Source organism: Rhincodon typus, chromosome 35, assembly GCF_021869965.1.
Source record: "Rhincodon typus isolate 14 chromosome 35, sRhiTyp1.1, whole genome shotgun sequence".
Lineage (NCBI taxonomy): Eukaryota > Metazoa > Chordata > Chondrichthyes > Orectolobiformes > Rhincodontidae > Rhincodon > Rhincodon typus.
In genome coordinates this window covers 24,187,544-24,215,175 of record NC_063366.1, presented here as the reverse complement: position 1 = coordinate 24,215,175, position 27,632 = coordinate 24,187,544, and the positions used below count along the sequence as shown (strand labels likewise).

The 27,632-nt window shown below is 41.7% G+C and overlaps 1 protein-coding gene across 1 annotated transcript; it reads right to left on the bottom strand.

Moving 5' to 3' along the window:
* Positions 1-3,028: 3,028 nt before the first annotated feature.
* LOC125486970 lies at positions 3,029-27,608 on the bottom strand. The gene is made up of 7 exons (XM_048616632.1): positions 27,342-27,608; positions 21,022-21,129; positions 19,755-19,856; positions 17,878-17,994; positions 10,899-10,982; positions 9,017-9,109; positions 3,029-4,371 (listed from the first exon to the last, which is right to left on the bottom strand). Exons 1-7 carry the CDS (start codon positions 27,415-27,417, stop codon positions 3,029-3,031), a joined length of 1,923 nt encoding a protein of 640 aa, XP_048472589.1. The 5' UTR covers positions 27,418-27,608.
* Between the last annotated feature and the right edge of the window lie 24 nt (positions 27,609-27,632).

Genomic DNA, 27,632 nt, shown 5'->3' with positions numbered 1-27,632 from the left:
CAGGCAAGTGTAACTAGTTTAGTTTGGGATTATAGTTGACATGGACTGGAGGGTCTGTTTCTGTGCTGTCTGACTCTATGGCTGGCATGGCCACTCCAAGAATAAAGTCCTCCCCTGCTTTCTCTCTTTGGTGACATTGGAACACCTGAGCCCATAGGCTTAAACTCACCTGAGCACAATGCTAGATTTTTGTTGAAGATCATTTTAAACCAATTTACTCAGACATACACAATTCATTTGGTAAGGCCCAACATGTAAGGCCATCAATAGAGATTAACATTAATGGAACTGAGTACAGCCTGAATAAAATGGACAGAATCTAGGCCAGGCAACAGTATCAAAAAATGAAAAGCCCTGTTTGGGCTTAGTGGGAATCAGCTCTCGGTCTGCTGTTCAAACACTTGAGGTGAAATTACTTCCACGAGGTGAAAATTGTGGAAGGGAAAATAATTATGGATTGTTTCCAGTGATTGGTGAGGCAGTAAGAGAAGGGCACCATTAAAGATAATGGTGCCAAGTGGCTAGAATCTGTAATTTTCTGCCACAAACCATTGCTGAAGCGGTTTCTATAAATTATTTTAGACAACAATTAGACAGGTGCTTGAAAAAGAACAATATTAGAAGTGGAAAGAGCAGATGGGTTAAACTGTGATCCACATGAACAAAACCTTGAGGGGGAAACCATCAAGCCTCTTTATGGTATAACACGGTATGGGGATGCAATTGGGTAACTTCATTAGTGCGAAGCAGACATTGGGTGCACTGCCCTGCCTGACGTGAAAGGGACTGGAGCACATTGTAAGACAGACTGATGATTCACCATAAACCCAAGAAAGGAAAATGGTCCAAAGGCTGAAAGCTGTGGGTACTGTAAATTTAAACAAATTTGTGTATTGCTGAAACAATTATTGTTTTGTCAAAGTTTTTTTTTGTCATGCACTCATCAGGACAATTTGCAAGAAATATCCATGTAAAGGGAAAACAATACGTATACTGTACAAGAAGATTGTACTGATAAGTTGAAAATGAGTTTTGTTCTGTCAGACCAAATTACTGTAAACATTTCTGAGTTCGGGTCACCGGACCCGTAACATTAACTCTGATTTTTTTCTCCACAGATGCTGCCAGACCTGCTGAGCTTTTCCAGCAACTTCTGTTTTTGTTCCTGATTTACAGCATCCGCAGTTCTTTCAGTTTTTATACTGTAAACAATTTGTTCAGTTTAAATGAATGGGATTTCTGATTTGGAAGGTGTAAATTTAAAAAAAAACAGCCTTGATTCAAGCCAAGAATTAAACATTTTCTTTTAAGTAGGGTGCATGGAAGTCACAGCTGATGTTTTTCCAAGGATTTCTGCTGAAAACATTGCTCTTTGGGAACAGGCTTTCAGCAGAAATGGCTAATATTGTAAATATTTGCTCAAAAAGCTGAACACATATTTAAGGGAAACTGCAAATCCTTCACACTGTTAGAAAGTATGAGAATCCATAGATGTAACCTTTGGAAGATAATTGTCAACAGCAGAACAATGGCGATTAAAAACTACAGTAATAATTTGCATTTGTATAGAACTTTTAACATGGTTACATCTAACGATGCACTTCACAGTCACATTATGAATTAAAATTAGACACAGCCACGCATAAGGTGATGTTAGGTCATTGTTTAGTCAAAGAAGTTTTAAGGAGAGTCTCAAAGAATGAGAGGCTGAGTCAGAGAAGTTTAAGAAGAGAATTCCAGAGATTAGTACCTAGTTACCCAAAGGCAAGATCAATAATGACAGAACCATTACAGTCAGGGGTGGTCAGGACTTCAGAATTAGATGAGCATAGATATCTTGGGAGAGTCGTGGAGCTGAAGGAGATTACAGAGAGCAGACCATACGAACGATTTGAAAGGATGAGAATTTTCCATTTAAAGTATTGCTTGACACGGAGCCAACAGGTCAGCAAGCAGAGGAGCAGTGCTTAACAGAACTTTGTTTAAGTAAGAACAAGGGCAAAGGAGTTTAAATCATCTCAAGTTTACAGAGGTTAGAGTGTGAGAGGCCAGACAGGAATGCACTGGAATAGTATATCTGGATGTAACAAAGGGATGGAGGAGGACTTTAGAAACAGATGTTAAGGGGGATGTTAGGGTTAGAGATAGAAATTGGGAGTTCTAGAGACAGCATGGGTAGGTGAATCAATAGGTCATCTTGTGGTCAGGTATAACATCAAAATTGCAAAACTAGATTCATAACCTATTTTTGTTCATGTTGAACTTTTGATCAGCCAGGGATAAAGATTCATAAAACTTCATCTTCTTGGAGGCTTAATTGGTGATGTACCACCTCCCTGGAGAGACATGGAGAACTTACTACAAAATAGTAGCAAAACATGGTTAATGATTTCCCAATGAAGTCTGAGGATTGTTTGAAGAAAATATCATGGGTCACATTAATGTACTATTAAGAGTTCAAAAAGAAATTGGATGGGCACTTGAAGAAAGTAAACTTTCAGGGACAGAACAGGGAATGAGGCTGACTGGACTGATCTTTGGAGAGTCAGAATGGATTCAGTGGGCTGAAGGGCCTGTCTCTGCGCCACATAGTTTGGAGTTATAGAGCTTAATTTCGCGTACTTGACATTGATCTTACAGCATCTCTAGATTAGCTTTCTTTTCTACATGCCCTGAAAATGGTTGCAAACTACTTGCAGTGCATCTCTTGTACAACATTGCCATCAGGCAGTATCATTTCAGATCTTTCCAAACAGCAATGTTACAGTGAGAAACGAGAGACAATTTACTCAAACTTCACGTCAAACTACATCAACACAGGAAATATTTCAACCCAATTCAAAACTAATTGATATGGACAAATAGAACATTCTAAATTGTCCCAGGTGTAAAACAAGTCTGGAATATAACACTCAGTGCATTCTGACATAGCTTTCAACAATTCCAATACACATGAAAATGCAACTGAATAATGAATGTAAGTCAAAGCTTCATGAAAAATGTAATTTTATTAAACAATGTGTGGTTACTATTTATATTTTCTACCCTTCCACTTTTTCTTTCGTAAACTTCTTCTTGTGGGCACCAATAGTTCTTTAGTTATTGAGATGTTTTTGGCAGAGGAAGTACGGGCTGGTCTACCTGAAGCACATTTGGTGAACCCAGTTTCAATAGAAGCTACACCCTCATTAGTTTCTGAGTTCACTTCTTGTTCTCTTAAGTCACCTGGTGTTTCAAAGGCTTCGGTCCTGCTGAACTGTGCAGAGCTTTGATTGTCCACCACTTCAGTGAGGAGGCTGACTACAGAGTCAGCTTCCTCACTGATCTGAGCTAAACCCTCTAACACTGTAGCGTGTACTTTCTGAATGCTTGAATCTCCCTGGGTTAGGCCACTGTGAACAGTGTGCCTTATATCTGACAAGCCTCTGCAAAGAACATCCTGAATGTTGCCTAATCCTGTCCTTACAGCTGTTAGATGCTCAGCTATGCCACTCTGTAAGACACTCTGCAATCCTGTAAGCCCTCTCTGAATTTTGGATTCCAGGTCTACAATGCCTGACTGCATACTTGTGTGTACATTGTGTAAATCAGTATGGAAGGAGGCCTGCATGTCTGCCATGGCAGACTGCATGTCACTAAATAGGCCTCCAACACTCAGATTTTCCAGCTGCTGTACCCTGGAGAATTCATCATGGAACATCAGGGCCAGAAGATCCTGCTGTGATGCTGTGTTTACACTACGCACTGGTACACGCCAACGTCTTTGTGGCCTTCCAGAAGTTCCAGCGAATGCTTCATCCTCCTGCTGTGCCACAACTACTGGTGTGGAGTTGGACGGCTGTGCCAGTTCATCGTGTGTGACTATCACAGGATAAGGCCCTGCAGAATACCCGGAGGTGATGGGTGTTGTGACAGTTGGTGTAACAGCCACAGTCAAAGTATTGGTGGGTCGGGTGGTGGCAAGGGTAGTAGGTGTGATTTTGGTAGGAGTGACAAGGGTAGTGGTGTGGATGACAGCAGTGGTAAGGGTAGTGTCAGCACATGTGCTCTTGGGAATGTTCGAGGTGATGCTGGTTGCAGGGGTAGAAGAAGATGTGATTTTGATGAGAATAGTATCTGTGCTGGGTGTGACATGAATACAGTTGGGTAGACTGGTGACAGCAGAGGAATCGATAATATTAGTGAACATGGCATTGGTGACAAAGCTGGAACTTGTGGCCCATGTGGATACTGTGGTGACGGAAGTAGATACAGAATCACTGGCAGCAGTGATTGGCATGACAACACCAGTAGTGGAGGCAGAAGTGATGGTAGCAGCAATCTCTGTTTGTTGTCTTGCAGGCTTCTGTTCTGCCAGTAGATCTGGCTTTTCTGTATATAGATTTAAAAAATCTTTATGTACTGAGGTAACCATTGTTCAAGCATAATAAGTAAATAATTATTCATAATTACTTTATGAAGGTATGACAGAGTAGTTCATGTCTGACTGGGTTATGGGGATAAATGGAAAATTATATTTCAAAACACAAACAGATCAGCCATGATATTATTGATTGGTGCAGCAGGCTTGAGGGGTCAAATAGTTTGCTTTAACTTCTATTTCACATGTTCACATGTTCTCAAATCATAGCAGACCCTGGTGTGTAGGGCCACACATAGTGTTTTTAGGGACAGAGTTCCAGGACTATGAGCCAGTGACCATGAGGAAACAGTAATACAGTTCCAAGTCAGGATGGCATGTTAGTTGGAGAGGAACTTGGAGGTGGTGTTTTTCCTGAGCATTTGTTGCTCTTGTCCTTCTAGACAGTGAAAGTCACAGTTTAGGAAGGAGGTGTCAGAGGAGCCTTGGCAAGTTACTGCAGTGCATCTTGCAGATAATACACACTGGTTCTACGGAGTGTCAATGGTGAGGGAGTGAAGTGTGGTCCAATCAAATGGGCTGGATCATGGCAAGCTTCTTGAGTTTTGCTGAGGCTATACTCATCCAAGCAAGTGGGGAGTATTCCATCAAAGTTCTGTCTTGAGCCTTATACATGGTGGTCATGTATTAGGGAGATGGGAGGTGAGTTATTTGCCACAGACCTGCTTGCAGCCACAGTATGTATATGGTTGAACCAGGATATTAGTGGGGAATTCAGAGATGGTAATGCCAACGATGGTTAGAATCACTCTTGTTGGAGATGGTCACTGCTTGGCACTTGTTTGCAGTGAATTTTGCTTGCCCTTGGTTTTTGTCCATACCTTGCTACATATGGACATGAACTGTTTCAGTTATAAGGTGTCACAAATGAACATTGATGATTGCACAACGAACACCCCACTTAAGAAGGTTACTGATGAAGCAGCTAAAGATGGTTGGACCTAGGACACTATCCTGAAGAGCTCCGCAAGCATGTTCTGGAGCTGAGATGACTGTACCTCAATCCACAACCTTCGTGCCAGGTATGGCTCCAACCAACAGAGAGTTTTGTACAAAAACAAAGTTGCTGGAAAAGCTCAGCAGGTCTGGCAGCATCTGTGAAGGAAAAAACAGAGTTAATGATTCTGAGGAAGGGTCACTGGATCTGAAATGTTAACTCTGTTTTTTCTTTCACAAATGCTGCCAGACTTGCTGAGTTTTTCCAGAAACTTTGTTTTGTTCCTGACTTACAGCATCCGCAGTTCTTTCAATTTTTAACAGGATAGTTTTGTCTCTGATTCCCATTGATTATAGTTTTGCTAGGCTCCATAAGGCCACACTTGGTGAAATATTGTTTTACTGTCAAGGACTGTCATTCTCACCTCACCTCTGGAGTTCATCTAAGGCGGTGATGAAGTCAGCTACCAAGTGGCATTTGCAGAATGCAAACTGAGCATCAGTGAATGGATTATATCTTTGTGAGTGCCACTTGATAGCACTGTTGATGATGCCTTCCATCACTTGCTGATGATTCAGTATAAACAGTTGGGGTGGTAATTGGCTGGGTTGGATTTGTCCTGTGCTTTTGTCCTTTTCTGTACAGGATATACCTGGGTAATTTTCCACATTGTCAGTAGATGCCAGTGTTGTAGCTGTACAGTAAAAGCTTGGCTAGGGGTGTGTCAAGCTCTGGAGCAAAAGTTTTCAATACTATTGCTTAATGTTGTCACAGCCCATGGCCTTTGCAGTATCCAGAGCTTTCAGCCATTTCTTGGTATCACTTGGAGTGAACTGCATTGGCTGAAGACTAACAATTGACTGTGATCCTGGAGACCTCAGGAGGCGGCTTTGGTAGATCATGCACTTGTCACTTCTGGCCTGAAGATGGATACAAATACTTCAGCAATGTCTTTGATGTGTTGGGCTCGCCATCATTGAGGATTGATATATTGTGGAGTGTTCTCCTCCAGTGGGGAGTTTAACTGTCCACCACTACTCACAACTGGGTGTGATAGAACTGCAGAGCATAGATTGGTTAGGGAATTGGTTGTGGAATAACGTAGCCTTATCTATCACTTGCTGCTTCTGCTGTGTGACATGGAAGTAGTCCTGTGTTGTACTTTCACCAGGTAGACACCTCATTTTTAGGTATACCTAGTGCTGGCATGCCCTCCTGCACTCTTTCATTGCATCAGGGTCAATCCCCTTGCTTGACAGTAATGGAAGAGTGAAGGATGTGCTGGGTCACGTGATTACAAACTGTGGTTTAATATAATTCTGCTGCTAATGGCGCACAGCACCATGTGGATACCCAGTTTTACACTGCCAGAGCTGTTTAGCACACTGGTAGAGCTACATATCAGGATAGTTGTAATGGCCTGGGGGTGGCCTCAATACAATCAATAGGATGCCCTCCAGCTTGGAAACAGCAACAGGGAACACTGCTCGTGATTTACTTGCATGAAAAATAGAATCACCCAATCTCCAACAGTGAGTGGGGATGTCATTTTTTTGGTGTGGGGATGAGTGCTGGCAATTCCTCTATATGCTGACCTTTGTCCACAAAGGAGCTCAACTGCAGCACTGAGTCCCCAGTCTGCCACCAGAATGCTGCCTCCCAGCCACTTCACTTGTCTGAGAGATAGTAGGAACTGCCGATGCAGGAGTCTGAGAATAACAAGGTGTGGAACTGGATGAACACAGCAGGCCAGGCAGCATCAGAGGAGCAGGAAAGCTGACGTTTCGGGTGTGGACCCTTCTTCAGAATACTCATCTGAGTTTCCTGCAGGAACCTGGAGACTGACTAGACACTCCAGTCAGCCCCCGTCTATGCTCTCAAGTAGCCATTAATAGGACCATAGACTGTCTACTGCTTGCAGGTAGGCAACCCTACCACCCTCCACATCTATGGTGCAGGGATATGGCACTCCTGCCAGCAGCACTATGTTTTAATGTGTGCCCACTTCTGCACCTGCTTAAGCGGGGATAAAAATTCACCCAAAGGACTCAACTCATTTGTTGAGTTGTTCCAGCTTTTCTGTTTTTACTTTAGATTTATCAGTTACTTGAAATATTTTCCATTTTGTAAACTGTTGTTTGCAGCATGCTTGTTTGCAGAAGGACAGGCACTGTATTAAAATATAATTTGCTGGCTGTGTAGTATTTTGTGAGAACCTGAGGATTTGTTAGGTAAATATCACTTCTTTTGCTTTAATGAAGATGGCCAGATGCTGAAAGATATCAACAAACAAGAAAAAGGAAATACTTAATTTTCTGAAAGTGCAAATACTGGTTGTTAAAGTCATAGTAAAGGAGCAATGAAAAATTTAGACAAAGTAATAGTCTGGCCAGAGTTGGAGTGTTACTATAAAAATGACCAAAAAGCCAGTGAAACCGTTCGGAAAGGAAAAGTTGTGATCATGAGGAATGACTTAAGGGATGGGACTCTCTCCACTGTAACAATGAAGATTTAAAAGCTGTTTTAAAATTATAATACATTTTGATGCACTTTCTCAATATACTCTATGTTTCATTGTGGACAAAGTCAGAAGTCACACAACACTGTGTGAGTTCTGACTTTGTCCGCCCCAGTCCAAAAACAGCCCCTCCACATCATGGCTCTCATTGTGGAATCAGTGATAAGGGATTCTTCGATTTAAAATTGTCATGAAGGAAACAAGGACTTGATGACCAAATGGTCTCCTAATCTGCTGCAAATTACTATGACAATAATAATGAAGGAAGTAGGATAAATTGTAACAGTGATTGCAGCATTGAATGTTTTGTTTAAAGAGAAAATTTCTAAGAAAAAGCAGGAAAAGTTTTGTAATAGAGAGCAAAGAACAGAAAACACTGTTCTGTATACCTTGAATAAAGGGGGAATTTCTGTGTAGTAGTTTCAAATAGTTCTAAAGCAACAGCTAGAAAAATATCTCAGGATAAAGTGAAACAGAAATAAAATGCAGAAGTGGTATGATGAAAACCGTTTTCACGCAATGAATGGTTAAATTCTTGAATGCACTGCCTGAGAGTGTGATTGAAGCAGCTTCAATCAAGGTATTCAAGTGCAGATTAAATTGTTGTTTGAAAGGGAATAATGTGCAAAGTAATGGGGAAAGGGCAGGACAATGGCACTAAGTGGGATCTCATTTGGAGAGCTGATGCAGATACAATGGGCCAAATGGCCTGCTCCTGCACTGTAACAATTCAGTGGAACTATCTGTTTAATTCATAAAGTTAATAAACACAATTCTTCCACACTAAAGAAGGGAACATTTTGAAAAAGGTTCAGAAATGGTAACAGCAGTATCTTCCTTACAGTTAATGGACAAATCCATTTAGTGTAGCACTCAGCCACAAATCAGTGGGTAAATTCTGAAGCAGGGAAGGATAAATACCAGGTAGTTCAGGGTGGCAATGGCAGTGGCCTGGGAGCAGGTCTAATTGTGTGCAATATAGCATTTTAAAAGGCGGTGGAAGAATTATGAATCTGTTTTCACAACCTTCTACTGAGCAGTAATTTTCTGACGTAATTTTAACGCAACACTTCTGTAAAGTCTTTTCAAGTTTTTCACTTCAGATCAGTAATGGGCAAGCATTGATACTTGCAATACTTACTGTAGCCGAAGACAAGTAGACATAACACAAACGGTGAAGCAACAGCACCAAATAACTTGTGTATCAAGGGCCATTCAGAAGCACATCCTTCCTCTAAACACAATAAAAATATATCAGAATTTGCATTTTAACAACAGAAATAGTGAGCTTAAAGAACTATGAACAAAATCAAGATGCTACTGAAGTTTCTGTTTCAGTGAAATAATAGGTACCAACAAGACTATCTGTTGTTAACAAAGAAGGCTACAGTTAAATTAGAAATTGTACTTTGTATATTAAAGCAGTCACTAATTCCTGCCTAGTTGTAGCATGAGTTACGACTTCTGCCAACCTGACAGAGTCTTTTGTGTTCAACTTAATTTAACTAATGTAGGCATTCCTCTGTCATCCAACTTGGTGGTGTGGAATTGATAGGATCAGGAGTAGGAACCTTTAAAGTTAGTGGGGCCTTTTGTTAATGGTACAGGGTTCTCACAATTTCAGAAGTTTTCAGTCAATGCCAGCAGGATGGCACCCTAGAACATGGAAGCAGGTAAACTAACTAGATACAGGTGGCAGGAAAACTCCTAACCCAAACCAGGCCAGGGAGCACTCAATCTCCTCAAGGAAATGGAAATCTCTGATTCCTAACAAGGGTGTTTGTGGTGCAGTTATAGTGTTCCTAACCCCGAACTATGAGGCTCGAGTTGCTCCAGAGCTGCACAATAACATTTCTGAACAGATTGATTAGGAAATATTTGCTCTTATCCCTTCCAGCTTCATTTTGATTTGGTTCCCTCCCTCTTTCTCTACTTCTCCCTCATCTTTGTGTCATTGCACTGCCCTACATCAATGGAACTGAGTTTGAAAAGGTGAACAGCATCAAGTTCCTCGGAGTGATGATAACTGACAACCTGTCATGGATTTCCCACATAGATGGATCAGTCAAGAAGGCCCAACAACGCCTCTTCTTTCTCGGGCGGCTCAGGAAATTTGGCGTGTCCATAAGGTCCCTCACCAACTTTTAAGATATACCACTGAAAGCATCCTGTCCAGGTGCATAACAGCCTGGTATGGCAACTGCTCTGCCCAAGACTGTAAGAAACTACAGAAGGTGGTGTGCACAGCCCAGACCATCACAGAAGCCAACCTTCCACCCATGGACTCCATTTACATGGCTCGCTGCCATGGAAAGGCTGCCAACATCATCAAAGACCCATCACACTCCAGTAATGATCTCCTACAACCTCTTCCATCAGGCAGAAGATACAGAAGCCTGAACACACGCACCAGCAGGTTCAGGAACAGCTTCATCCCAGCCGTTATCAGACTGATGAATGGACTCTCTAGTCTCAAATAATGTTGATCTTGGTAACACTGATTTTGCTTAGCACATGCCCTGTGCAATATAACCTGTATGCCTCTGGCTAAGTCTTTTTGATCTGTACATCCTTCGCCTACCACCATCTGCCTGTACCGCTCGTAAACAAAGCTTTTTGCTGTATTTCAGTACACATGACAATAAATAAATCAATCAATAAATCAATCAATCTTAAACGGGCTCTGCACATAAATTAATTACTTGCAAAACACAGGTGATTTACTTTGGTGGCTAATAGGTGAAAAATACCATGAAACCATTCAGTTGTGTAAGGGCACGTCTGAATATGGAAATATAAAGATATTGTTTTGTCCTTGTGGTGCAGTGATATCATCACTACCTCTGAGTGAAGAGACCCAGATCTGGTAGCAAGAAATGATGGAAATCTGTACCAGATAATAAAATATTGTTTCATAAATCTAAATCCAGAATCTCCCCTTCATGCAGAATCTTGCATGTCTAAGTTAGAAACAGTTTAAGATATTTTTGTTCTAGTCAATAAAATTGACTGACTATGCTCACCACTGTACTCATACTTCTTCATAATCAAAATTATGGTCGTGATGATTGTTATATGCACGAACATAGCAACTAGAATAGGTAACCCTGCCAAACACAAGAATATTAATAAGATGTTATTAAGTAGCAACCACATTTACCTTCTGTGTATGTCAGATTACAAAATACAAACAAGTTATTACACTTCAGTAAACAGTCCATTAGTTGTGCAACATATCACTTAAGATCATATGAAAACAGGAGGAGTAGGCCAATCAGTCCCTCTAGCCTGCTCCACCAATCAATAGATTCATGGCTGATCTGACATTCCTCACGTCCATTTCCTGCCCTTTCTCCATAACCCTCAACTTTGTGTATATTTAAGGCTGAGATAAATTCTTGATTAGTCTCTGACTAATCAAGAATTTATCTCAGCCTTAAATATACACAACTCTCTCTAGCAAGGTGTTCCAAAGACTCATAACCCTCAGAGATGAAGTTCTTCCTCATTTCAGTCTTAAATTGGCACCCCATTTCTTCTGAGATTGTACACTCTGGTGCCAGAATCTCCCATGAAGGGAAATATACTCTCAGTTTTAACCCTGACAAGCCCCTTAGGAATCCTAAATGTATCAATGAAATCACATCTCATTCTTCTAAACTCCAGTGAATAGAGTCCTAACCTGCTTAGCCTTTGCTCATAAGACAATCCCTCTATACCAGGAATCATCCTCATGAACTTGCTCTGAACTGCCTCAAATGAAAGAGGTCCAAAATTGCTCACAGTACTCCAGATGTTGTCTCACCAGTATCTAATACAGCTGCAGTAAGATTTCCCTACTCTTATATTCAAACCCCGTTGAAATAAGCGCTAACATTCCATTAGCCTTCCTGATTCCATGCTGCGACTGTACGCTAGCTTTCTGTGTTTCATGCACAAGTACCCCTAAGTCCCCATGTGTTGCAGCTTTCTGCAGATTTTCTCCGTTTTACTCTTTAACTCTCCCTTCCAAAATGAACTACTTCACATTTTCTCACATTATACTCCATTCGCCAACTTTTTGCCCACTTACTTAACCCATCAATATCTCTCTGGAAGTTGTCTATATCCTCTCACAACCTGCCTTTCCACTTATTTTTGTCTTTTGCAAATTTGACTACAGTTCATCCACTTATTTCCTCCAAGTCGTTGATATATTTTGTAAACAGTTGTGGTCCCAGGTCAGGTACCCGTGGAAACCCACAGGCTAGGTCGCCAACTTGAAAAAGAACCCCTTTTCCCCACTCACTGTTTCCTGCTCATTAGCCAATTCTCCACCCACGCCAATATACTACCTCCAACACCAAGATTTCTTATTTTATAACTTAACCTTTTGTGAGGTACCTTGTCAAACACCTTCTGCTAGTTCAAATACATCTACTGGTTCTGCTCTTTCCATTCTGGTTGAGTCTTCCTTGAAAATCTCTAAAAATAATTAGTCAGATGGGATTTCTCTTTCACGAAGTCATGCTGACTCTGCTTGATTAGATTATAATTTTCCAAATGTTTTACTATTACTTCCTTAGTAATTGATTTGAATACTTTTCTGGCAATAGATGTTAGGCTAATCGGCCTATAGTTACCCACTCTTTACCTCTGTCCCCTTTTTGGATAGGGGTGTCCCATTGGCAGTTTTCATCATCCTCTGGTAATTCTCCAGAATGCAATGTTTTGTTTTGGAAATTTACAACCAATGCATCCACTATCTCTGTAGCTACCTCTTTCAGGTTGCTACGATGCAAGTCATTACGGCCAGGGTTTGTCAATACTACTTCTCTAGTGATAGTGATGGTCCTGAATTCCTTCCCCGTATTCTTCAGTATTAATGGGATGTCTGAAGTATCTTCCACTATAAAGAGGAGATAGCAGGAACTGAAGATGCTGGAGTCAGAGTCAATACAGTGTGGAGTTGGGAGAACACAGCAAGTCAGGCAGCATCAGACAGCATCAGAGGAGCAGGAGAGTTGACGTTTCGGGCCTAGACCCTTCATCAGGACTGGGGAGGGAGAAGGGAGCTGAGAAATAAATAGAGGGAAGAGGGATGGGGCTGGGGAAAGGTAGGTGGGATGGCAATAGGTAGACGCAGGTAGGGGTAGTGGGGATCAGTCAGTGGGAAGGGTGGGGCAGAAAGAAGGGGAAGAAGATGGACAGGTAGTGTCCAATCAAGCAGCCAGGGATGAGAGGGAGGGTTGGACCTGAGATGAGGCCGGGAGTGGGAAGATTTTGAAACTGGTGTAAGGACAAGTTCCATTAAGCGGATGAGGGTGTCGGCGGAGGGGGACTGGTTGGGTCTGCAGGAGAGGAAGGAGGGCTTTTGGGCCATCTGCGTGGGGGATACATGTACAGGGATTGGATGTCCATGGTGAAGATGAGGTTTTGGGGGCCGGTGAATTGAAGGTCCTGGAGGAGGTGGAGGCCATGGGTAGTGTCCCGAACATAGGTGGGGAGTTCCTGGACCAGGCATGGGGAAGACAGAGTCAAGGTATGTGGAGATGAGTTCAGTAGGGCAGGAGCAGGCAGAGACAATGGGTTGACTGGGGCAGTCAGTTTATGGATTTTGTGAAGGAGATAGAAATGGGTGGTGCAGGATTGGGGAATGATGAGGTTGGAGGCTGTGGGTGGGAGGTCTCCTGAGGTGATAAGGTTATGGATGGTCTGAGAGATGATGGTCTGGTGATCAAGGACAAGTTATGTTAAGTGGATGAGGGTGTCAGTGGAGGGGGACTGGTTGGGCCTGCGGGAGAGAAGGACAAGTTCCATTAAACGGAAGATGAACTTTCCATATCCGACAGGACCTGTACATCCTTCAATCTGGTCTACTGTATCTGATGCTCCCGATGTGACCTCTTCTAAATCGGTGAGACCAAATGTAGACTCGGTGATAGATTTGCGGAGCACTTGAGCTCTGCATGCTACAATCAACACCTTCCAATCGCTAACCACTTTAACTCCCCCTCCCACTCCCTTGATGACATGTCCATCCTGGGCCTCCCCCAGTGCCACAATGATGCCACATGCAAACTGGAGGAACAACACCTCATATTCCGCCTGATGGCCTAAACATAGAATTCACCAGTTTTAAAATCTCCCCACTCCTGGCCTCATCCCATGTCCAACCATCCCTCTCAGCCCCGCCTCCTTGACCTGACACTACCTGTCCATCTTTTTCCCCACCTATCTGCCCCACCCTTCCCACTGACCAATCGCCACTAGCCCTACCTGCATCTACCTATCTCCATCCCACCTACCCTCCCCCAGACCCTGTCTCTTCTCTCTATTTCCCAGCTCCCTGCCCCCTCCCCAGTCTTTAAGGGTCTAGGCCCGAAACGCCAACTGTCCTGTTCCTCTGATGCTGCCTGATCCACTGTGTTCCTCCAGCTCCACACTGTATTGACTCTTCCACTGTAAAGACTGATACAAAATATCAGTTTAACACTTCTGCAATTTCCTTGTTCCCCAACACCATCTTCCCAGATTCATTTACTAACAGGCTTATGTTCACTTTGACCTCTCTTTTTATATATTTAAAGAATCTGTTATTGTCAGCTTTCATATTCCTTGCTAGTTTGCCCTCAGTTTATTTTCTCTGTCTTTTTATTATCTTTTTAGTCCTCCTTATGACTTATGAGGATAAACTGTATTAACTTGGTTTATGCTCCTCTAAATATAGAGATCAGGTGTTTAAAGTGTTAAAAAGCTTCAATAGGTTGGATAGCAATAAGTTTTTTGAATATTGCTGAACAAAGGCACATTTTATCAAAGCTTTTTGTCTTGCACTCATCAGAACTACTCATGAGAATATCAATTTAAGGGGAAAACCAACATTTATATTGTATAAGAGGAGAGTTTTGAATGGTTGACAAGTGGATTCCACTCAGTAGAGGTATTCCTATGTAGAATGCACCAATTAATAATGTTTGACAGTTAACTGCCAGCCTTTGTCTAAATTTTAAACCAGGCGGGTGGACTCTTGACTATCAAGAATATCACCTATTTTGTTGAACTGAAACAGGTGTACTGCACCTACATGTTCTTACTGTCTGCAAAGAATAGAGCCCTGTGTATTAAAATATGTAGCTTCCAGTACATGAAAGTGCACCACCACACTGTCAGCCTGAAGCTGTTTCCTCTGGTATGGGAATCTAGAACAAGGGGACATAATCTTAAAATTAGAGTTGGAATCGGCCATCTAAGAGGGAAATCACAAGCATTTTCTTTCAGAAAGGTAGGAAAATCTAGATTATTTTCCTCACAAAGGCTCTAGAAGATGGGCAATTGAAAATTTTAACATGGAGATGCATAGATTATTGTTAGTGAATATAGAACTATGCCTGATAAAAGGAGGGATCTACAGATCTAACTGAATAGCAGAACAGCAGTGAGGGGCTTACTCCTATTCCTGACTGTTAAGCTGTTCTATAGTATCAAAGGAGGAAATCAGAACTCAAAAAGCAGCACAAATTAGTCAAAAGAGAACTGTGGATGTACTTACAAACAGTGTTGGCAACCAATTATTTTACAATTTCATTATCTTATAAAAGCTGGGAGCTGTCGTTCCACAGCATATAATATTTTACCAATATACAAATGGACTTGTAACAACAGAACTGATTGACTGCTTGGTATCATCAAACATGTTTTTCCCCACTTGGGGAGGTGTTGGAAGGATTAGTAGTCTGATTATCAATCTGTTGAACTGTATCATAGTTAGCAATTCTAGACACAGGAGCTTCGAGACTTCCACAATAAAATTGAATGAATGTGATAGCGAGTAAAATTATAGCATAAAATACGTAACACCATAACAAATCTGCTACTTAAATCTGTACTTCAACAAAACTAGTGTGAAGAAGGGTCACCGGTCCCGAAATGTTAACTCTGATTTTCTCTTCACAGAAGCTGCCAGACCTGCTGAGCTTTTCCAGCAGGGGGCATGAGAAAACCTTGGCAGATTGGATCAAGGAAAACTCCAAGGCTTTTTACACGTATGTGAGGAATAAGAGAATGGCCAGAGAAAGGGTAGGGCTGATCAAGGATTGTAAAGGGAATTTGTGCACGGAGCCTAAAGAGATAGGAGAGGTCCTTAATGAATACCTTTCTTCGATATTCACAACTGAGAAGGACCGAGCTGTAGGGGACGATAGTGTGAAACAGGCTGGTAGGCTAGAGGAGGTGGATGTTAGTAAGGAAGATGTACTAGGAATTTTGAGGAACTTGAAGATAGATAAGTCCCCCAGGCCTGATGGGATTTATCCAAGGATTCTATGGGAAATGAGGGAAGAGATTGCCGGGCCTTTGGCGATGATCTTTTTGTCCTCACTGTCCACGGGTATAGTGCCGGAACATTGGAGAGAAGCAAACGTCATTCCCTTGTTCAAAAAAGGGAACAGGGATAACCCTGGAAATTAACTGGCCAGTTAGTCTTATTGGAAAGGGCTCCGAGAGATAGGATTTCTGATCACTTGGAAAGGCACAGTTTGATTTGTGATAGTCAGCATGGATTTGTGAGGGGTAGATCATGCCTCACAAACCTTATTGAATTCCTTGAAGAGGTGACCAAACACGTAGATGAAGGTAGAGCAGTGAATGTAGTATACATGGATTTAAGTAAGGCGTTTGATAAGGTTCCCCATGGTGGGCTCATGCAGAAAGTAATGAGGCATGGGATAGGGGGAAATGTGGCAGTTTGATTCAGAACTGGCTGACCTTTAGAAGACAAAGGGTGGTAGTGGACAGAAAATATTCAACATGGTGCTCAGTTACAAGTGGTGTACCACAAGCATCTGTTCTGGGTCCTCTTCTATTTGTGATTTTTGTAAATGATTTGGATGTAGGAATAGAAGGGTGGATTAGTAAGTTCGTGAGGATACGAAGGTGGGTCGCGTTGTGGATAGTGCAGAGGGCTTTCTAGGTTACAAAGGGACATTGATAGGATGCAGAGCTGGGCTGAGAAGTGGCAGATGGAGTTTAACCCTGAAAAGTGTGAGGTGATTCATTTTGGAAGGACAAATTTGAAAGCAGAATACAGGGTTAACGGAAAGATTCTCGGCAGTGCTGAGGAGCAGAGGGATCTTGGGGTTCATGTCCACAGTTCCCTGAAAGCTGCCACCCAGGTGGATAGAGTTGTTAAGAAGGCGTATGGTGTGTTAGCTTTCATCAATAGAGGGATTGAGTCCAAGAGCCGTGAAGTTATGCTCCAGCAATACAAAACCCTGGTTCGACCACATCTGGAGTATTGTGTCCAGTTCTGGTCGCCTCATTACAGGAAAGATGTGGAAGCATTGAAAAAGGTGCAGAGGAGATTTACCAGGATGTTGCCTGGAATGGAGGGAGGGTCTTACGAGGAAAGGTTGAGAGAGCTCGGGCTTTTCTCTTTAGAACGACGAAGGATGAGAGGTGACTTGATAGAGGTGTACAAAATGATCAGAGGTATAGATAGAGTGGACAGCCAGAGACTTGTTCTTAGGGTGGAGGTAGCTATTATGAAGGGGCATACTTTTAAAGTGACTGGAGGTAGATATAGGGGAGACATCAGAGGTAGGTTCTTTACTCAGAAAGAGGTAGAGGGTGTGGAATGCATTGCCGGAGAGGGTAGTGGAATCGGCCTCATTATGGGCACTTAAGCGGCTATTAGATAGGCATATGGATGATAGTATAAGGTAGGGGTGGAGGTTAGATAGACCTTAGGATTAGGGCAAAATTTGGCACAACATCGTGGGCCAAAGGGCCTGTACTGAGCTGTACTGTTCTATGTTCTTCTGTTTTTGTTCCTGATTTACAGTATCTGCAGTTCTTTCAGTTTTTATTAGTGTGAAGCCTATCTTAGGCTACAGTCAAAAGTTACAAGATGCTACATTTTGTCACACTTGATATAATTTATAGCTGTTAATACGAGTAGGAAAAGATGATACATATACTTAGAGCATGTAGCTATAATACACAAAAATTAAGCCTCTTACTTACAGGTATTTGACCAAACCCGTTTACATGGACCTATCCTTCTGCCAATATACATTATCATTGGTGTTATCATGAAGACAAGTGAAACTGTTAGAAGACCCACTGATTCGACTGACCAACCTGCAAAAGATGTTTATTAACAAAGTCATTGTGGAAAATGATATTTGGGTTAAAAAGCACTCTTTGATGGTAACCACAATAATACTAGCCACACTGTCACCTTATAGTTGTTGATGAGCACAGTGAGCTTGATTTTAACTCCCAGGAACACTACAAAAAAAGTGCATAAGGTTGAGTGCAGCAAGAAACTTGGCCAGATTTAATGGTTGGCTTTCATTAAAACACACTTCTGATTTCACAATAAATTGACTGGAAAGTGGCTCACTGACTATTAAAATGGGGAGACAGAGGCTGGCCTGCACAGGGTCCTATGGCAATCATCCTTGGCTTAATCAGTTGAAGTGTTCGAGGAGAAAGTCCAGGTCAGGGAGATTTGAGGGTTACTTACAGAGCCAGAGGAACACAGCTGCTCCCCATCCTCGCACACAAGGAAACTAAAAAATTAAAAACTTATCCTTGCTGGGCTCTCCTGGCCCTGGCTGCTGCTCCTGGCATCAATGCTCAGGCTTCAGGTTAAATTGACAGATCAGGCCCCAACAAAATGATCAATGCCTGACGAACCACACTAGTTTCAAGTGCCCTTGGCCTCTGTAATTTATTGCTGCAGTCAGCCAGACCAAGGAGCAGGTTAAGTCCCCAAGCTGTTTCATTTTAATCGTTAAAGTGAACATCTGAGTGGGTATTCACAATATTTCTGTTTTTATCCAAGGTGGTCTACATTATTCATCTCAGAACAAATCAATTTCCTCAGCATGACAATTCTATTTCTGTAGAAGCTTAAGTACCAGGTTGTTCAATATAGCACCCAACATCTCCACATCCAGCTCTTTTAAAGGATAAATCAATACGACATTATTGCCTTAGCTGGAGATCAATTCCACACATCGACACTATGAAAAATCCTAATCTTGACTTGCCCGAGGTCTATGAAAATACCAGCTTGACTTTTTTGGCACAAGCCATAAAGGTCACTTCGAAAGAAAGAGAGCCTTACAAACTGCTACATTTTTCTTGGGAACACACAACAATCAATGTTAAGGTTAGCACTGAGATTTGCTTCAGTACAGCTAAAGAACCATCTACACCAAACCTGCAACATCTGGCATGACTACAGGAAGGCCAGAGGTGCAGCAATTGTAAAAGGTACCACAAGTACCATGCTGATTCACACTCAGACACAAGGAGACACACAAAAGTGGATAAGATTATTTACAGCTTGGAGTCTACCACGTAATCCATATAGTTTACCATTAGTGAGTGCAGATTCTCTTGAGAATTTACTAACTTGCTGAAAGTCAAAACAAAAACGAAAAACATAAGGTAGGGACAGAAATGTGCAGAAAGTCAATGAACATTTGAACATTTCTGATGGATCCGTCAGTCGCACATTTCCTAAATGATTTATTGACCTTTCTTTTTTAAGTATAGAATTACTGCCTTTTCAAAAATAAAAACCTTCCCCTATGTCAACAGCCCACACAAAATGAAACATAGTGCAAGTAAATAAATATTCTCTATTCCCTGACAATTTTGTGTGATATCTGACCTGCAGGTAGGTAAGGCAGCTTGAGATGTTCCAAACCTAAATGTCAATGAGTTTACTTAAAGAAAGAAATTTGAGAAAACAGCTTACAATATTACTTTCTATCCTTTCATGAAAGGTTCTAATCTAAACCTCTTGCTCAACAGTAAAATAAGCAACATTTTATTAAATGCTTGAAGAGAAGCACAATAAAGGAAAACATATTCATAGCATTTACCATCAATAAAGATCCACAAAGTGGTTGCGGCTACAAGCAATATCAGTGATGACATCAGGCAGAGCACACAAAGGGCAATCAGGAATTTCTGTGTTTTCTGATCTAAAGGAAAGAGGATAAAATATGTTTTAGCAGATTTGTCCTTTAAATCTCTGGGCTGAAAGATTGTATCTTGGGAATCCACACCATTGCTGCCCATTTCAAACCAAAACCAGAAATTGAATTATCATTAATTTGTTGGTGTAAAATGCCATAGACAGACCCGCCAAAAGGTCTTTCAGGTTTTCACACCCCATCATCGAATTACTGCCACAGCCTACATTTCTTTCAGTTCTAGAGCCAAAAGGGCACTTAGGCATCTGTCCAATGCAACACGCTGGATGCCTTGCTGCACGTCATCAGTAGACAAGACAGTGCTGACACTATGGAGGGCGACAGGACAGACCCGCAGTTTTTCTATTCCCAAAGGAAATGCACAAAACTGACCCTTGCGGTGAGATTTCCAGCATTCTCTTTAAGAATCACTGGTCAAGCCTCTCTACCTGATATGAACCACCAACATTTCTCTTTGAAAGTTGCAATACACCATCCTACATTAGGTATAGGACACTGAACTGTATAACTCATCTCTTTTGGGCAGTGGTGCTGGGTTCTACAAAGTTCCTTTGAGCAGTAAATGAGCACTCCAAGGAAGAAAAGAGAAGCCAATAGTTGAATTTCTCTACCAAGACTCATCTTTTGAAAATGAAAGAAGGGTTATTACATTACAATTTATGCATATTGGAAAGCTTGATAAAAAGTGCAAAATTCTTAAGAAGATACAGTAAAACCTTCCACAATCAGAATTACAACAGAAATTCTGAAAACAGGACTCTAAATATCCACCATCCCAGTATCAATTGCAGATAAATGTGAGCTATGAGGAAGCGACCTGACACAGTGATTATATGGCCATTTTCACACAGTGACAAAGAAAATGGTTTTATTGTTAAAAAACATGAGTGATACAAATTAGTGAATGCAGGTTCATATCCAGAATTGTCCATTGGGAAGCTCTTGATCTACTTATACTGCCTTTGAGAAAGATCAAAATGATGCAGCGTACATACTCTGTCACAGTGACAAAGGCTGCACAATAATCTCCCCAACCTGGGTTTTGCTTTTAATTTTCTGAGCTCCACCTCAATTAGAGCATGGTTTCCTCTCCAACTCATACTGGGAAGTAACCCACACAATATGCATACAAAAAAAATCTCTTAATTAATACCTCTGTTTCGAAATATAGTTGAGAGCATGAAGGCACTAACTGATGTCAGCATGCACCCAAGACCTGCGATAGCTGTTGTTATTATCCTATATTCATATGGAAGGATACCTAAAGCAGTTGAAAAACAAAATACACCTCAATATCGTTAATATTGGCAGTGACCAATGCTGCATCAGATAAGCTCATGAACCTAAGTCTAAAATGACTTGTGAATCCAACATATGAACATTTCACATTTCTTTGTGTAATATTTTAAAAATGTACATTAATGCCTAGGAGAACAGTAACGTAATGCCAGAAAAAAAGAAAACACTGCTTTATAATCACAACACTAATAATTCTGTATTTCATAATTATGCTTTGGCACAGGAAGGGAATTGTTAAGAGAAAGGATAGAGTGAGACTAAATACAGTAACATAATGAAAGAATATACATTTATATATCATCTTTTAGATCAGATGTCCTACAGTATTTAAACCAATAGATTACTTCTAAAGTTACCATTATTTAGGTTGCCAATTAACTAATAAGTAAATAATTTCTATTTAATCTGTTGACAAATGTTATAAACATTTTGAAAGAAATTGATCAATTTTTTTTATTGTATTCTACTTTATTTTCACTCTCCTGCATCTTCTGCTCTCAGATGCTTCCACAAAATGACTTTTCTTGTCAATTGAAACTAATAACACTGCTCAACTACAATGAATCATATTTTACAGAAAATATCTGTAATTTAAACAAGAGGGCATCCCTAAACTTGCCCATTGTTCTTCATAGAGACGTTTAAATTAAATCTGACTTTCTTCTCCAAATTGCATTATACTTGAATCCCTTTGGCTTCAAGAATCTTGCAGACAGATGGAACATGTAACCAAGAGGAGCAGAGTAGACCATTCAGCCTGTCGAGCATACTCTGCCATTAATGCTCTCATGGCAGATTCTGAGCTTCAACTCCAATTACCTGCCCATTCTCCATCTGCCTTGACTTCCTGAGACACCAGAAATCTGTCTATCCCAATCTTGAATGGATTCAATGACACAGCATCCGCAACCTGCTAGGGCAGAGAATTCCAAAGATTCACCATTTTTGGAATGAAGATTTTTTTTCCTCAACTCAATCCCTTGTCCAGAGATTGTCCCACTTCTTAGATTCCTGGACCCATGACATTAACCTCTCAGCACCTACCCTATCTAATCCATTCAGGGCCTTGGTGACACCATGCTGGGAGCACTATGTAAAGTTTTTAGGCTCCTTATATGAGGAAGGATACTTTAGTATGGAGGGAATGCAACAAGTATTTCCCAGACCAATTTCTGAGATGGCAGGACTGACATATGAAGAGAGACTGGATCAATTCAGACTATATTCACCAGCTTTTCATTCTGAACGCATTCCGAGAGAGGAGGCAGCAAATTTAGAAGAAGCGCGGAAAGCAGATAGTGGCTTCATTCCGAACACAGTGCCAAGAAAGGAGGCAACAACATTTCCCAATTTATCATAGCTAGCTCATGCCTCATACTACCGTACTGTCCTTTATTTAGATGTGAGACATTAGTCTCCAAATCAACCACGTGACTCTCCATCCTAATGAAGAATGGGGAGGTGATGGCCTAGTGCCATTATTGCTGGACTGTTAAATCCAGAGACCCAGACAACTTTCTGGGGACCAGGTTTGAATCCTGCCACAGCAGATGGTGGAATTTGAATTCAATAAATATCTGGAATTAAAAATCTAACGATAACCATCAATCCATTGTGGACAGTCAGAAAAACCTTGTTGTCTCGGATTCTCCAGCATCTGCAGTACCTACTATCTCTCTCTCAGTCGGAAAAACCCATCTGGTTCACTAATGTCCTTCAGGGAAGGAAACTGCCATCCTTACCTGGTCTGGACTACATGTGACTCCAGACCCGCAGCAATGTGGTTGACTCTTAACTGCCCTCTAACCCTCTGGGCAATTACAGATGGGAATAAATGCTGCCTAGCCAGTGATGCCCTCATCCCATGAATGAATAAAAAAAAAATTAAGGGCTTCACACAGCTAGATTGCCAAGTACTCGTTTCTTATTACACAATACCCAGTCTAGGATGGCCTGTTTTCTAGTTGGTTCTTCAATGTATTATTCAGAAAACCATTCAGTACCCCCTCCAGGAATTCCTCCTCCGTGATATTGTTACTGATTTTATGTGCGCAATCTATACGTAGATTAAAATCGTCCATTTATTTTTCTTTAATAGTTATTCACTCAAGGGGCATGAGTCCCTGGCTGGCCAGCATGTATTGCCCATCCCTAGCCTATAATTACAGTTGTACCTTTACTGCTTCCCTCCCTGATTTCCTGTTTAGTACTTTCCCCAACATTACCACTGCAGCTTGGGGTCTACACAAAACCATAAATGAGTCTAAATAGCTTAAAATTTAAAAAAAATTATAAAGGAGAAATAGCTACTTGGATTTAAATAAATCAAATCAATAAACTAAAGTAGTAAAGCAACACCAGAGGAAAATAAGGTTAACATAAGTGAAGTTTAGTTACCAACAAGTATAAGTAGGATAAATCGTTTCCACAGGTTCAGGATGGTGAGTCAGCGGGAACACGTGGAATGTACATCTTGCAATACATGAGAAATCATGGGCATACACATTTCCATTTTTGTTAAAAGCATTGTATTCTATTCTTCCTTTCTTTATTAGTTTCTTGGTCCTCCTTTGCTGTATTCTAAAAACTTCCTTATCTTCAAATCTATTGCTATTTTTGGGTACTTTTTAAGACTTTTCTTGAATCTTTTATAATCCTTAAGTTCCTTTGTCAACCATGGTTGCGCGACGTTTTAACTTTATGCACCTCAAAGGAATGTATGAAACTATAGTGCCGTAAGCCATATAATAATTATTTAAAGACTGTCACTGCCTATTAATGCATTTTCCCAATCTACCTCAGCCAATTTGTATCTCATGCTTTCATAATTTCCCATATTCGACTATAAGACCCTTGCTTCAGATTGAACTTTCACTTCCAAACCCGAAGTAATATTCAGTCGCATTATAATCACTCTTCCCTAAAGGTACTTCTATAACAAGATTATTAATTTGCCCTTTTTTGAATATATTTAAAGATGAGGTTGATAGATTTGCGATTATCAATGGCATAAAGGGCTATGTGAATAGTGTGGGTAAAAGACACTGAGGTGTTAAGATCAGCCATGATCTTATTAAATGGTGGGGCAGGTTCGAGGGGCCAGATGGCCTATTCCTGCTCCTAGTTCTTATGTTCTTATGTGTTTGATCACCAGTGAATGTATTAAATGGCAGAGCAGTTTCAATGGGCTGAATAGCCTACCCCAATGTTCCAGCTGCTGTTTCTCACACACCCACACTGACTACTCTTTTTGATCAGTCCCCTCTACTCCACCTTGGTAGTCACTTTTTTAGACGTTATACCTTTGCACTTCTGCTTAGATTCCTCTTATTTTCAAAACCCTTTCCCGCTATGAATTCGGACCCCAACTGTTTGTGTTTTTCCTCCTGCTTGGTGTTCTTCCTCCTAAACATAAATTACTTCGAACTACTGTATCTTCCCACGTGTAGGACGAAGCAAACTTGAATGAGTATGTGTATACAGAATCTTCATCACATCTTCACAAAAGCCCCAAACACTCCACATCCAATGAGTTATTTCTGAAAGACAGTTACTGCCCCTAGTCAGTAAACTACAAAATAAAGAGAAAGCAGTTGTTTGGGCTGGATTTGAATCCAACTTCCAAGGATAAAAGATGCATTTCTAACAGCATCCAGTTCCTATTTTACCTGGTGATTTAATGGCTGAGAAGATCGCACTTTGAACAACTAGGCCATTTGAGGCCTTGAGCCATTATATGTGTGATTGGGAGGGCAACCCACTTGAAGAGCTACCAGTCATTATCGGGCCATATCAAAACTCACCATCAATAATTAATTCATACTCTGCTTGCTGTAATTTGCCATTATGTTCTGTAATGCAGATATAAAGTCCACAGTCCTCGAACACAGCATCAGGAATATATAGAGTGGTATTGTCTTTGGACAGTCTGTAAATAGTCACAGCACTGACATTGCCTTTCATCCATTCATATCTTGTGACAGGAACTGAAGAAATGCATCTAAGTTCAATCATTTGATGAGCATAGGTGCTATTGCTTGTTATTCTAAGAGAAGCCATTACACCTAAAATAGCAAGAATAAATGTCATTATTTTAAAATGTATTTTTAAAGTGTTCCTGTCTATTTGTGTGTAAATTACTTTTTTTTACACCTTTTAAGGTAACCAGACTCTTACATAAATCTCCAGATTGGAATACATTAGTAGAGTGGTTATCTTCCAAGATATAATTGATTACTGACCAAGCAATCCAGATGGCACGAACTAATGATCCAAAGGTGTGGATTAAAATCCTACTTTATCTGCTGTCAAATCTAAATTCAGCTAACTAAATAAAATTAAAGGAATTAAAGAAAAGGCTACTATTAGTAATGACAACAATGGAGCTACAGGCTTAAAAAACATCTGGTCCAAATTTGCCCATCTGAACTCATCTGCTAATGAAACCCTCATCTATGACTTCATTACATCCAGATTCAACTATCCCAATGCACTCTGGACTGCTCTCGCACATTCTACCCTTCATAAAACTTGAGGTCATCCGGAGCTTTGTTGCCCATGTGAACTTGCACCAGCTCGCATTCCCCTATTATTCTATTGCTCACTAACACAGATAAGATTCCGGTCAAGATGAACATGAAATTCTCATCATCCTTGTTTTCAAATTCCTCCATCGCACCACCACCACCGCCACTGGCAACCCCCCCCCCCCCCCCCGCCCCCCCACCCGTCCCGTAACCCACCCTGGTCCTGCGCCATCCGAAATATCTGCGCCCTCCAATTCAGGCCTCTTGAGCATCCCCACCACTCATACTTTCAGATACCTGGGTCCTAGATGCCAGGATTCCCTCCTTATGCTTTACTTTCCTCCAATTTGACACTTCTTCAAACCAATCTGAACCCTGCCCGAGCTTTTCGTGTCACCAGGCCTTATGTGGCTCACTTTCACACTCTGCGTTATAATGTGCCTGTGAAGCCACTTGGAACGTTCTGGATTACATTCTAGGTGCTCTTTCAATGTAGGCTGTTGTTGTTGAAGTCTTCCCTTCTTGAATGGTATCAAAAACATAGGAATGGCAACAGCTCAAGGGGGCAATAGAATGACACAGGAAAATAGGAACAGACGAAACGCACAAATCTTTATCATTGATAACAGACTCTGGGGATAGCAGTACAGGAAGATCTGACACTTTGTCTGATGCCGGCGAGGCATCTATTCTCTGCTGAGAAGCCCTTTGGACAGTGACTTGGAGTGGGTGATTCCTTGCTATCTGATTCCCAAGCACCCAGTGTAAGACTCAGTTAAAAACATGGGAAGATCACAAGACTGGAGGTGGGGTGGGGAGGGTAGAGAAGAAGAGGGGAAATAAAACATAAATCGAGAACACACAGAATGGCAAAGATTGCTTTCTTGGAGCATGGAGGTGAATGGGAAGGACAGCAGTGGTGGGAGGGGGTTGGGTTACCTTTGCAAAATCAAATGGACACGTCTGCATAACTGGCAGTTCCTGATAGCATTGATTGAATGTAAAGGGCAGGAGGCTTGGAAGGGGATGTAAGAAAAAAACCTTCATCACCCAGAGGATGGTGGGAATCTTGAACTCACTGCCTGTAAGGGTGGGAGAGGCAAAAACTGTCATCACACTCAATAAATATTTATACATGCACTTGTCATGCCATGGCTATGATTAGAATATTTAGGTGGTTAGTTTTTCACTGATGAAGAGTCATCTAGACTCAAAATGTTAGCTTGCTCTCTCCTGATGGGCATTGCCTGGCCCGCTGTGATCTCCAGCATCTGTTGTTTTTAGTCATTTTTGCCCGGCACTGACTCGCTCGGCCAAAGGGCCATTGTTCTGTGCTGTAGACCTCTGCGGCCAGTTGCTGTAGGCTGTGACTTCCAAGTAGGCGTCAAGAGACTTTGCAAAGTGTGAGCCAGTCGCTCTGTGCCTCCTGGAAGGGAGTGAAAGGGCTAATTAGTCCTTACTGGGCTGAGTGCCACGGGCCCTTTTTCTCTGCGATGAACCTTCGTGAGGTCTCTGACAGCGGTAGCAGTATCCGTTGACCAGGTCTAGGACATGTTGGATCCCCCCAATTGAGGATGTAAAGAGGAAGGGGTGACTTTGGTCCAATAGATAGTGGGTGTATGGGGGAGCAGCTGAGCATTGCCCTTACCTTTGAAGCTCATCAGGCAAAGAGAGCAGAGCGCCTGGTAGGTGAGATAACGAGGCGCCAAGCCCCCAGCGGCCATTGATAGTCTCTGTGATTGTGTTTAGTCGGATGGTGCCAAAACAAAAATGGCGGCCACCAACCGTCACCTTCGGCCCGACAGGCGGGCACGTGCGGGAAGGAGGGCGGGAGAGGGCACGTGACCCTCAGCCTATCAGAAGGACGGCGCCTCACCTCCTGACAACCCCCGCCCCCACAGCGGGCTGGCGGCGCGGCACGTGACCCATAACGTCAGTG

Excerpts from the sequence above, each read along its gene's own strand:
- LOC125486970 (XM_048616632.1), bottom strand. The coding sequence starts at position 27,417 with ATGGCCGCTGGGGGCTTGGCGCCTCGTTATCTCACCTACCAGGCGCTC. Across the intron at positions 9,110-10,898 it reads GAAGAAGTATGAGTACAGTG|AGGAAGGATGTGCTTCTGAA; the intron begins GTGAGCATAGTC and ends TATTGTGTTTAG. Across the intron at positions 4,372-9,016 it reads TCTACTTGTCTTCGGCTACA|AAAAGCCAGATCTACTGGCA; the intron begins GTAAGTATTGCA and ends ATCTATATACAG.